General features: G+C 41.2%; 1 protein-coding gene across 1 annotated transcript in view; it reads right to left on the reverse strand.

The window, feature by feature from the left end:
- Nucleotides 1–12122, reverse strand: part of col24a1 (collagen type XXIV alpha 1) — an 88219-nt gene extending 76097 nt beyond the window's left edge. The window contains exons 1-2 of the mRNA XM_085387357.1: nt 11575–12122; nt 4493–4560 (exon numbers count right to left, since the gene is read on the reverse strand). Coding sequence (XP_085243483.1) covers nt 4493–4560; nt 11575–11627 — 121 coding nt within the window. The 5' untranslated portion in view covers nt 11628–12122. The remainder of the gene's footprint in view (nt 1–4492; nt 4561–11574) is intronic.
- Nucleotides 12123–13362: the final 1240 nt, after the last annotated feature.

The raw sequence follows: 13362 nt of genomic DNA on the forward strand, positions 1-13362 counted from the left end.
CATTCAAAAAACACAGCAAACTGGCGATGATACATGTCAGTACATGATTGTGATTAAAGGATGCTGCACACATAATTCAACTTTAAATATCAACTGAATTGCAAATGATGGCCTCACTTATTTGTGTACATGCAAGAGAAAGCATGGAGGTATCTGTTAGTGCACTGGCAGACGAAGACAGCAGTCACACAGAAGCGTTTGTTCAGTGTTTAGATCTCAGCAACAGTTTGACAAACTACGTTCCACTGAAGAAACGACTCCACCGTATTTGGGAATACCAGCTTGATAGACGGGCCAGTTAATGTAGAATTACTGTGAGTGGAAACAAAAAACAAACTAAACCAGTGTCCACATATTATAGTATTGTCTTCTTAAAGTGTTATAAGCTTTTTTTAGTCTGAAAAAGAGAACTGAAGAGTGGGGTCTGTGCTTGTTGCTACTCGGCATATAGAAAAGGCATCAGAATCAATTTCCTGAGAGAAAAAGTGGGATCAGTACACGCCTGGAGACACAGACATAAAGTGCATCCTTCAGAACATTCTGTATACCCTTAATAACTCCATGCTCTATACGCTTGCTATCGAAAAGACTTCGGTGAAGAGTTAGAAGAGTTAGAAAAATACGAAAATCCTAAACTGAGCATTTGACCTCTAGAGGTGTGAATATGTAGATGCAGGGAAATAATGATCTTTTTAATGTTTGAACTTTGCCCATAATGTTGTAGTCAGGTTAAAAAAAAGTGCACCCTCTTTCAACACTAAGGTTTAAGATATAATAAAAATTTGATAGTTCTTAGCAGGTATTGGAAAAGCAATAAAACATGATATATTACACCACGTTATTATTCATGTAACAAAAACTAAGCCAGCATGCTGAAGTAAGTACACTGCTTCCATAGGAACTGAGAGGGTTAATAGCAGCTAATCAGATGCAATTGATGATCTGAACAGCAACAAGTGTGAGTACCTCTGTGAAAAGCAGATGTTTTGGCACTTTGTAGGTCTTTAGCATTCAGGTGTGTTAACACATTGCCAAGGAGGAACGACATCAGAAATTATCTTAAATGAGCAATAGTCAGTGCACCAGTTTAGCTAAGAGCGTGAGCATCCACATGCTGCATGGCCAGAAAGCAGCAGGTTTGAGTCGGACCGTGGCCCTTTGCCGCATGTCTTCCCCTCTCTCTCTCTTCCTGAGTTCATCTGTATTTATTATCCAATAGAGGCAAATAGCCAAACATTTTAAAAATATATGTCAGTAATTGTTGCTGCGCATCATTCTGGGAAGGGTCTTGAGGTAATTTTCAAACAAATGTGTGGAATCCATCTTCCCAGGAGTGGATAAATACTCCTGGAGGTCAGTCTGTGCAATGCACAGAGAAACTATATAGACCTCGGTTAGTGTGTTAAATTTTACAGTTTATGACAATACAATTAGAAAAAGACTGAAGAAATATGGCTCGCTTGGAATGGTTTCAAGGAGAAAATGTCTTCCCGTTAAAAACCAAAGTTTCATCTGAACAAAACGCAAGACTTCTGGACCAATGTCTTTTGGCCTTAACGCACAGTACCACATTTGGTGTGAACCAAACACAGCATATCAGCACAAACTTGTGTAAGGGTGATGATTTGGGCTCAATTGACCAAAACTAAACAAGAACGTTCAGGAACCTCGATTTCCATGAAGTTCTTGTCTTGTTCTTTTAGTCAACCATGAACTCTAGAGCCCAATGCAGGCCAACTGCCTAACAACCCAATATTGCCTCCCACTATGTTGTGCAACAGAATAAAGGCAGAGCAACAAATCTACTACAGAATGGCTGAAAAAGAAAAAAATCAATGTTATGATGGGACCATAAAAGAGAATAAACAAGGAACTGAAGCAACATTGTAAACAAGGTCGGGCCAACGTTCCTCCACACTGATATGAGACTGAGCTCCTGAATCACAGGGTGCACTTAATTTTTAATTTTGTTTCATATACATGTGCTGTCGTTTATCTCAGCTTGTATTTACCTCATTCTAAGACCTGTTAAGAAGCAGATGAAACCCATTTCTGTCATACTGTTTGGGTGCCAGAGCAGAGGTAAAGAAAAGAAGACTACAGAGATAAAGACAATGTGCTTTCACAGCATTTTTAGTCATGCAGCTCTGATAGGAGGAGTATCTGTCTGCAGAAGATCTGAGCGCTCACTGTGATGTCCTCCACATTCACTGCCTGAGGTAACGTCAGACGAGATCCCAATTAATTGTCTCATACGTTAAGACAAGGTGCTCTTGCGCTGTCTGTTCATTCCTCCTCCCCTCATTATGATGGATTGATTCTACTTGGAGCGGGCCATCACGTATCACCCGTGATACGTGGGGACATGGCGTTGCATGATGGCATAAGGGGAGGGACACTGCAAGAGGCAGTAGACAAGGCACATAAACAGTCTATGTGAGGACTAATCATGAGGTCAGCCTTAGATAAGACAATACTGCAATAGTGGAACAGACCCCAGGATATGACATATTTTTATATTATTGCTTCAGTGCCTAATTCAACAAGACTTTACTCTTTCAAGAAAGTCAGACTCAGGGTGAGAGATGAGATTATAGTTAAAAGATCCCAAATCAATGTAGATCCACTGATAGAGCAGAGCCCAGCAAAAATAACAACTCTATCTATGATCACCTTCTAACTTCAGCTCTTCTCACCTCCAATTCTTCTCATCCTTGTTGCTCTGTTTAAAAATAAAGATGAATATCACTTCACCCCCAACACCTGACCAGGTGAGGCACAGCTGCCAAAACATGCCAAGCTAAGATTTCCTCTTCCCATTGTATGTGCATTTCTGCCATGTACTTTACATTATGGGTGTATTTAGTATTTTCATTGATGGACCATAGAGATGCGAGCACTGAGTCAGAAATGTAGCAGGAGGGGAAAAAACAGAGAGGGAGGAAACAAAGGTACAACGGTTATTTATGCTGCTTTTAAATGCATGCCATGGCCCTGAGAGCAAGAGCGGGCATGTTAAGGAAGAAGGTTAAAAGTGATCAGAAGAGCAGCTAAAGAGGAATTCCTGTGTGCACTTGCTGTTCCTATATGTACTGTATGTGCTCCAAGATAAAAGCAGAAATAGGGTGTGATGTGGTTGAGCTGTATTATGAACAAGGCATCGTAAACATTAGAGGAGTTCTGTAGGAACCGTTCTGAAGGATCCCAGTTAACGAGTTCTTTAGGATCCCTAAAGAGTTTGTGGCATCAGCTGATGTAATTACTGGAAGCATTACAAGAATGAGTAGTTTGATGTGCATTTAAGCCACTTCCAGTGGTTTTATTTCATCTTAGCTTCTAACTTTTCCAGGAAAGATATGCTTACAGTGTAAATGTAAAGATACGCTACTTAAAAACGCATGTAATCCTAGTCTATGTGTTCTGATAGTAACCGTGTTTCTTTTCATTTAAAAATATGTTAATAGGAGAAGAATGACGCCAAAGTTTGCATATGTATATATCGGTTCTCATATATCGGTTTGTATATGGCTCATTTATTGACGATACTTACATTTTTCTGAGTAACAGTTCAATTCAAATTGATTTTATTTATATAGCACCAATTCATCACAACTGTCGCCTCAAGGCTATAGGAAGAAAAATCTTTTTTCTTAACAACTGTGTGTCAGTTTATATATTCTGTATTTATTTCCTGTTTCTGTCATTCTGTCTTGCCTCTGTTCTTTAGCATTTTGGTCCCATTTCTGCAGCTGCTGCTGGACTTCTTCTTTGACTATTATTGTGCAAGCCATAAAAAGATTCAACAACTCTTTATCCAGCTAGTTGCGATCAGGAACTGGGGCTGCTGCACTGAATGGGGGGATCCAGCAATGTCAATTGCTTAGCGAGTGCTAATCACTGCTGATTCTGTGTCTAGCCTACATTGAAATAAAAGTTTATATTTGAGTTGTTGTGTTTTGTTTTGTACTTAATGACTTTAAACTCACAATGCAATATGTAGCATGCTGTCTTGATTTAACATTTTAGTTTTAGGACCAAATATACCCGGCTACCTGCCATCACCAAGTACCAATATGATGTCAGTGTTCTCCCAAGAATTAAAATCTCCACACCATATAACATGGAATTTATTTGAAATCTCAGTCAGGAGGTTTTTATGTCAGGTAACAGGAGGCTAATGTTAAAACAGAGTCACTGACAAGCCATGAATGCAATAAATAGCAGACACCCCACTCACTTAATGTGAATAACCTGGCTCACATCTGATCGGCTTCAATAGGGCCCCTGCAAGTGTTACATAGCATCACTTTTCTGTTATTGATTTGAGTGGGGTACAGACAGGAGCTTTTATACCGTCTATATGACAAATGTCAGTGAGTCACATGTCCTAGTGACCGGGGGGGGGGGGGGGGGGGGATCTAATAAAATGCTTTCATATAATAAAAAAAAAAAATGCTGACTTTTAGTCATGCATAAGTGTTCTGTTGCTTACCTTGAGCTGCGTAATCTTCTCCAGAGAGTGCTGCTGAGCATACTGACAGGAGCAGGAGAAAGTTCCACCTAGATGGACAAAACAAAGATCAGTTTCATGACTAGTTGTTGGGTTTGTCTCTCTGACACTTTTTAAACATACAGTCACATCTTTATTTAATAAAGATACACTAACTGATGCTAACAGCGGAGCATGGCCATTTGTAATTAGCATGGCTGTGAATGCTTATAGTTAAGGTGATCAGGCGACCCTGAACTCTCCCTTAGATATGCTGCAATAGGCCGAGGCTACTGGGGACTTACCATCATACAGAGTGTTTCTTCTTAAGTCACCTCTCTGTGTTTACAGAGCACTTTGCATTTAATCGCTAGTTATTATTAATCTCTGACTCTCTTCCACAGTGCGTCTTCTGCCTTGTCTTCATCCATTCACCCCCAACCGGTCACTGCAGATCGACACCTCTCCCTGAGTCTGGTTCTGTCAGAGGGTTCTTCCTGCTAAGAGGGAGTTTTTCCTTCCCGCTGTCACCAAGTGTTTGCTCATAGCGGGTCACCTAACTTCTGGGGTTTTCTCTGAAGCAAAATGAAGCACCTTAAAGTGAGTGTTGTTGTTGTATGGTACTATATAACTAAAACCGAATTAAACTGAATACTATTATGTTGCAATAGTCTTTAAATTTATAATAAAAGTACACAAAGCAGGACTTTACAGAAGCAATATAGTCAACGCTCAGCTTCCAAACCACCCCAGTATGTGAGCTGCCACAGTTTAAGAAACACTTTACATAATCTGATACTGCTTGGTGAGTTCAAATAATAATTAATGCTATGTAAATAATAAATAACATGCTTGTGATCTAATCATCACTTCAAAAAATGAGAGCTGAAGTTACATTATAATCATTTTGGTTCTGAAAATAGTGTCAGTTTTTTGAGAAAGAAGAGAAGAAGGAGAGAGCAACGAGACAGCAAAAGTGCTACTGGAGAGGTAACAGACAGCCAGATAAGGAGAATAAAATGAGTCCTTGTCAAGTAATTAGCTGATAAGGTCTGCTTTTACATGAATCCTTTCGTTTACACTAAACAATCAAGAGATTCATCAGATAAATGATTCATTCACAAGAAAACATATTCATCCTCTCCTGTGGTAGATGATACTGAGTAGATATCACTAGTCGAAACAAGTAAAAACGAAAGCTGGAGCCCCTTAAAAGACAATGTGACTGCTCCGTTTCAAAAGCCGTTCCACTTTGACATTTTTATGCCTGAAGACGTAGTGAAAAGCGATGAAAAGAATATTTGAGCATCGTGTTTTATCGTTTCCAGACAATGATGGATTTGATCTCCAAGGCACATGGTTAATAACAATTTGATGCTTTTTATGGCAAAGCAAGGACCATAAAGAGGCAAATGCCCCAGCCAACATTCACACAGGAGTTGCTCCTCCCTTTTCATCTTTTTCAAGTTGGATCTCCTCTACCAAAAACCTTAAATATCCTGAAAAGCTAGAAATATGTTCCATTCTATAACAGGCTTATGAAACAGTAAGTTATATATTAATCATACTACATGTTGTCAATTTGCTGCACAAGAGTCACATAACTCCACTCTTGACCCTCACTGACCCCCACCTCTAGATGGCACTCCCCACCAGACAGCTACAGAGGAAGGACAGCAGACAACACAGAACAGCCGGTCCTCAGCATCACTGTAAAACCTTCCTACCCAAAATTGTGCAAAAATGTCGTGCAAATTAGGTAAATTTGTTCACGTTAACTTTAGCTTGTCCAGTAATATTGTCCACTAAAATGCAGATAGGGTGCATATACATTGATGTGTCTAGAAATGTCCAGAACTACAGATCAGGCAGTCGAACATGTGTTATAAAGTCTTAATCTAAGGTAAGGTAACATTTGCTAACACTGTCACCAGTAAAGCTGGGGGGAAAAAGTATAAAAAGTATAAGAAGAAGCAGCTTAAAAAGAAGACAGAAAAGAAGAAGCAGTAACTCCAGTTTTAGTGAAGGTTTGATTTAAAGGCAACGCAAACAAAATACTTCACAGGACATTATCATCAAGGTTTTCTGGAATACGCTCCTTCAGTCATCGATAAAAACAAGAATCCAACTTAAATAAAGCTCCAGCACAATATCACCGTTTGCTTATTTATCCCCTCATGAAGTCATATTCATTCAACATTTTTCACCTGGTCGTCCCGCCTGCATTGGCCCTGCTCCTCGCAGTTTCAGAACCACAGATCTACAGTAAAGCTGGACATTCAAACCAAATCACATCAGCAGCCCTGAAAACAGTAACAGCTGCTTATACAACTTGTTCTGGCAACTGGTGTCATATTTTTCTCTGACACTGACACAGTGTGGTGGCTGTACAAAGTACAAGAGACAGTAGTCCTGCTATTTTAATATGCAGGGCGCCATCAGTCAAAGGTTGCTGTCACACCTTAATCCTGCAGGGACTGACAGCCTCAAGCAGCATGACAGGCGCCTTACAAACAAGTCTTTTTGGTGGCCTGTGAGCATGAGATTAACCCAGTGTGAGTCACTTTCTGACAGAGAGCCCCCACCCCCCACCCCAACTCCCAGACGGGAAGCCATACTTGCCCTGCAGAACTGAGTAATAAAATATAATCAAAAGCAGAAAAGAGGGGGAAGATTAAAAAGACAACAAGGGAAGAACAGAAAAGGAAAGGGCTGCCTTTAAGTAGAGACACCGTGAATGAGTGTGTCACCTGTTCCCCATTGAGAATGTGGTGCGACATTCCACAGCTGGTAACGCAGACGTATTCCCAAAGTCGGAAAAAGTTACAAAAAAACAAGTTGGGGGGGAGACATATGAATACAGTCATTCATCTACTGTGAGAGGATTACAGTGACATTTATAAGGGCAACGAGTAGCTGGTTCTGTTTAGACATTGGCAGCTTTTAAAAGTAGACCAAAGATAGAGGGGAAAAAAACCAAATAAATCACTTAACGTTCCTTTTTAGAGTGTGTGGATCCATGTGACGCTGATTCAGACATTTTTTTTTTGTCCTGCTGTCTGTCCCACAGTCTCTTGTTCGTGGCTATTTAAAGCATCTCTGAGGCTCTGTCACTGAGCACGTTCCGGCTATCGCTTCATCACATTTTTAGAAACAACTGGTGACCATTTCCCCACTTGCTGAACCTTGGTTTGGTGCTTTAACCTTTATTGTGACATGCAAACAGAATGGAAGGGATGTATCCGACTAATAAGAAAAACAGACTACATCCAATCTTTCATCAGAGGTGAATTCCCTTATATGTGACAGTACCGCTACGGCACGTTTCCCCGTCCTAGCAGTTAATGGAAAAGACCCCTGAAAGCAAGACAAAGCTCCCCAAACAGTGCTCTGTTGACGAAGGGAAATACCACTATGTGGGGAGTGGGTGTCATGTCAAGACTATAAATAATCACAACTTAAAGCTCCACTCTGCAATGAATCATTCCAGCAGTACCAGATCTTTCCTTTCTCCCCTTCAAAATTAGCTTGGATCCCTAACAATGGTTCATTCAACTGGGGAGAAGGCTGAGAGTCAAATGGAGAGGCAAAAAGCTCAATTACGCTTGGCAAATAGAAGCAAACCTATTACACTTCTGTTTATAGTCTCATAAGGAACTGGAATCTTTTTTTTTCCTTTTTTTTAACATTCATCATTACTGTCAGTCAGGAGGTGAGCAGCGGCTTTCACGGTTCATTGTTTACACGTCTAATTTACCAAATCAGTAAGTAACAGCGAAGCATGCAAAGCTGTTAATCTACACACACAGCTCTGAAATGAAACTTCTAGAGGATCTCCAAGAAACTGGAAGCACTAAAACTGCTGTTGAGGTGCGTTGGTGTGAAAAATCCAAAAGCTGCTGTGTTTGACTTCGCTTTGGGCAAAAAAGGTGCTCTGAATAGGACAATCTAAACAAACCTGATGAGACTAACCCTGACTCACCCGTCCCACTTTTCATAACCCCTGAAGTTTGCTGAAGCTCTTTTGGCACTCCTTGGAGGAGTCATTATTCAGAAGATTGAGGTTTATAGAGCATGACCTTGGAGCGTTTACCTAACCTCTACTGTTGTGTGACTTAGCTGAGCCCAGTCTAAAAATGCCATGGATGTCATAGCAGATATAACACATAAAATGACGCAGTGCCCCGAGGATCTGTTAAGACCCAGCATCACCCAGCATGTTACAGTATAAACCAGTTGAAATGTTTCCAAATGAGTGCATCACTTTCTTGCAAATCAGGTGTTCTGTTCCTGCATGTTTTGCTTTTCAATCTCAACAAAAAACATTCCTGGACACCATGAAGTCACTGATCTACTGCCAAAGAGTGTTCCCGCTGGCTGGGTTACAGCTTCAGTACCTGTACCCTTATCGTATTAACTTCACTCTGGTATAACTAAGCAGGCTTGTTGTCCTCTCTCCAAATAGCCATCAGCAAAAATGATTAACAAATCAGCAGGTTTCCAGGATTGAACTGTCTAATAGTGGAGCGTTTGCAAAGGCTAGAAATGATAATGATTTCCTAACTGTTCCAAGCCACCAATGATTCCAAGCCATCATGAATCTAAGTGGACTCTTCTATAAGGAGCGTGCCATGTCTCTCCTCTAATGAGCATGGCTAACATTTGTCAGCTCACTCCAATGGTACTCGGAGTCAAGAGGTCACGGCAGACCAGTGTAAAGATTGACTGAGTTCACAAAACAGTGAGCAGACAAAGGCCCGTGAGTAAACTTCCACTGGCTTTTATTTATTTGCCCTTTCCCTGTTGCAGAGAAACCTTCAGATGTTAGGAGGGTTAAATACACTCACTCACACCGACAGGCCAAAATCCCTGCAGCCGGTGATTTGGGGAAGGTGAGTACACTCCAGCACGAAGGTGGAGAGGCTGTGATTGTAGCACAGAATAATTCAAAAAGGGTAACCTGAGCTGTGGGACGTGGAAGTCTTATTAAAGGCATTTATAGTGAGCTCTGCCGATTACCCAGATGAGCCAGGACATTGTTTTTGTAAAGGCTTTCCTGTCAATCTGTCCATTTTCCTAACTTCTTGTGCTTGGTTTGGGACTGGAGCACATCTAAGCTGACACTGGATGAGCGGCAGCATACACCCTGCACAGGTTGCCCGTCTATCACAGGCTGTTAAATTGTTGTGTCTATAAGGGTTCATAAATTATCTCAGATTTGAGCACCACAAATTCGAGTCTGCTTAGCTCCATTGCAGATAAACATAAGTAGCTGCTAAATACCATTAGATGGTGGGAACTTTGGTATTGTTGTTATCCAGTTATATTGAAAGCAAAGTTTGACATTTTCTTGCATAAATACTTATCCTATCATGCAGTCCACTACAACTTATACAGGAAGGCTTTTCTGTAGAAGCATTACCCTATAATGCTTCTACAGAATGTAACATGTACTAGGGTAGCCTCATAGGGAGCTACACAGTTTGTACTTTATGTAGTGACAGTAAAACTTAGTATCCCTCATGCACTCAGAGGCACAGTAGACATGTGGTACACTGAAAAACATAATAACTGGGTAAAACTACAGAACAATTAACGTTTTCAAATGAAAGCACTTCACTTCCTGTATGAATTCTTGCTGATGTTTTTCTGTATTTCTTAACAATGGACTGAAATTTGTACCATTTGCAAAAATGTTCATAAACTTCTGTAAAAAGACAAATAATGTGCTGGCAGAAAAACCCTTTATATTCTCTGCTTTTTTGTCCTTCTGCCTCATTGACCTGACAATAGCAAACTTCTGCTCACATTATCAACCACCTGGAGGTACCAACCTGTGCTGAGGAGTCAGCATGCACTCTCAGCCAGAGTGTATGTGAGTGGTTGTGTTTCTGCAGTGTTATAGTTCTAGCACTGGCAGCAATAGAACAGCAATGCCTGCAACAGTGGGTGATTGTCTGGAGCTCAGGAGCCAGTTAACCACTGATGCATACACACTAACTCTGTCTGTGAATTCAAGGGAGGCCACATTTATCCCCAGTCACCTCAGTTTTCCCCATAAGGCTCTCATATTCACTACCAAGGACAAAAAAAAGGATCTCTTATAGGGTTTCAACTCTACTTTGTTTTACATCAAGCAACCGCTATCAGCAGAGAATAACAGAATGTCTTGTGATCTCAGATTTTGTTTTTAGATCATATCTGGAAGAGATTCATAATAGAGTACAGGCAACTTGGACTCACTTCTGATAGAAGATAATGCTTTTCCTGTGAAGTACTCTTTCTTTCAAGAAGTGCACATTTCTGATGTTCCACAGACCCCAGCTGAATGTAGCAGGACAACAAGACCTGCATGCTAGATGTCAATAATGCACACTCCCATGAGGAATGTTTAGGGTTTAAGGGTGTTCATCTAAAGCCTTAACACGTTTACAGAGATGGACACATTTGCTCCTCTTGGGTCCTTCACATTTGCTTCTGTGCTTCTTCTAATTTATCACTTGCAGAATAAGCATTATTACTTACAAGACAGCCTCATTCATCCCCTTTCTCCATGGTTTACTGTTTATTCTTCAGCTTACTGGAGCTGTGTGAGTGGGTGCCAAATAAAAAGATGATATTGTAGCAGATCCTAGACTGCATGTTCACATGGTGGGATCAAAGCCAACTTCCAAAGCTGAAATGCATGGGTGTATGGAAAAGTACAGGTATCAGATGGGGATGGTAAAGCTTAACAGCAGCAGTCCGTGCACAGCTAGAGTGAAGCTAATATGCAGAACAAACAGGTCAAACGGATCGAGCTGAAGACATCCTAAAAAGAGAAAAACTACAGCAAAGCTCAGTCGTCTCGTGCTTAAACTTTCTAAAATTCTGAATAGTTTGTGCCACGTTTTGGTGCCACAATCGTGCAGCTCAGCTGCTGAAACTTGTTTGGTCAACTGGCGCCCTGTCAGGGAAACACGCCAAAGAACCTGAACAGAAATAAGTCTCCCAGTTGCCATATCAAGCGAAAACCTGTTCCGGAAACAGCTTCAGCGCATAGATAGTCTGACATCTGCAGAGTACTTAACCAAATGACCACTTACGTTGCTGCCGCGGAAACGTGTCCACTCCTTGTCCGTTGAGCTCCTAAATGCATTTGTATGCATTTGTCCAGGCAGCAGAGATCTGGGTGAAAACAGAATCACACTCAAGGGGATACCTGCACATGGGCTAACCTTTGGTAAGAGCCAAAGGAAGCATAAAGCGGACGGAGATAACTGCCACCTCAGAGTTTCCTCATCGTAGCTGCTGCAGTCCTGAGGAGAGGTCTCTCCAAACTCTTTCAAAACCAAAGCCTCAGTTCCTTTGCGCTCTGCGGCGCGCAGTGATCAAGCTACTTCTATCCAAAGTGGAGACGCGCAACAGTTGCATAGGGGGGAGAGAAGGACTTGCAGTGCAGCGAGTCGGTATGCACCAATGTAAACTTGACTGCTCTCAGGGATTCACAGAATTAGCACTCGACTTCTTCTTGGTCTCCAACACAGCAGATTCAGTTCCATGCGTCTTTGCCTCCAGGCGGTGGCTTCTGCTATGTGCCTTGACTTGCACTGATGCGAGGGGAACCCGTACTCAGCCCATCACAACCCCATCCTACCAGCTGGTGGTGTTGGATTTCACCGGTTACTGACTCGTGACATCACGGACGGAGTTTTGGCTTGAGCCCTTCAGTCACTCTTTGAGTGGAGTTTGAGTGCTGCACTACCCTGCACGTTTTCAATATGTTTAGTTATAAAACGTTATAAAATGCACGTAAAAATTGTAAATCATAGACATACGCAAACCAACACAAAAAATAATGACGTAAAACAGAAAACATCAGATGGCATCAGTTCAAAATGTTATGCAATTACTTTACTTGACATATATGACACTGCGTGTAAGCTGAGTTTTAAAAAGAGCTTAATTTTGAAGCGGCTCTAATAGTATCACTAACACTTTACATGGCAGAATAAGTGAGCTTGAGTTAGTTGTAAGTGCACTTGATGCACATTCATAAGGAAATCGTCACAGAAAATGGGATTATTATGGTCGCCTGTTTCTGAACATACATCACACATCCAACATTCAAAGTAGAAAGCCAGTATCAATGAAATAATGATCACAATACTACTAAAACAAATAGCATGCAGTATCTTAAATCCACTAGTTCAATTTAAGTAAGTAACCTTTATCTTTTATACATTGACCATTAAACTGAAATTGGGCATTGGCTGGAAAAGTGAAAATATGCTGTAGCGTGCTCACAGTGTGCTGTATATATAAAGACTTGACTGCCTCCTGACTGTAGCACAGGATTAAACAAATGATGAAAAAAAGAATTTTGATGTAGTCAATAATGCACTCTCATAAAACAAAACAAAACGCTATGATTCAGCGAGAGAGTTAGACTGTTAAATGTGAATGTGGTTTATGAGCTTAGGTAGCATGCCATATAGTCTGAGGGCTTTTGATTTTGCATCTGCTCCTTCTCCCGAGATTTACACAAGCACAGATTTATTAGGTGTATAAACTCCAGCAGTGTTTATAATGACACATTTGCTCTGGCACCAAAAATGCTCCTTTGTTTTGCGGTTTCCCTGTCCTAACGCTGCACAGAGTTCTCCTTGAAAATGACACCGTTTCCTCATCTCAACCATCGATTTTTCCAAACAAACAAGCTCCAACTCACTTCCACCATTTCCCACTCAGACTAACCCAATAACCTTGGACAAGAAGAGCTCTGTCACGACACCCTCCCCGCCACATGCCATGGCATCCTCCTCTAGATGTCTGCATCCTCAGATCAGCCTGGACCGGGATTGAGTCCATATGGTTTGCAGTTTAGGGGCCTG

This window comes from Rhamphochromis longiceps, linkage group LG17 (genome assembly GCF_057381845.1).
Source record: "Rhamphochromis longiceps isolate RC_006_pf linkage group LG17, R_longiceps_female_GT1.1, whole genome shotgun sequence".
Taxonomy (NCBI): Eukaryota; Metazoa; Chordata; class Actinopteri; order Cichliformes; family Cichlidae; genus Rhamphochromis; species Rhamphochromis longiceps.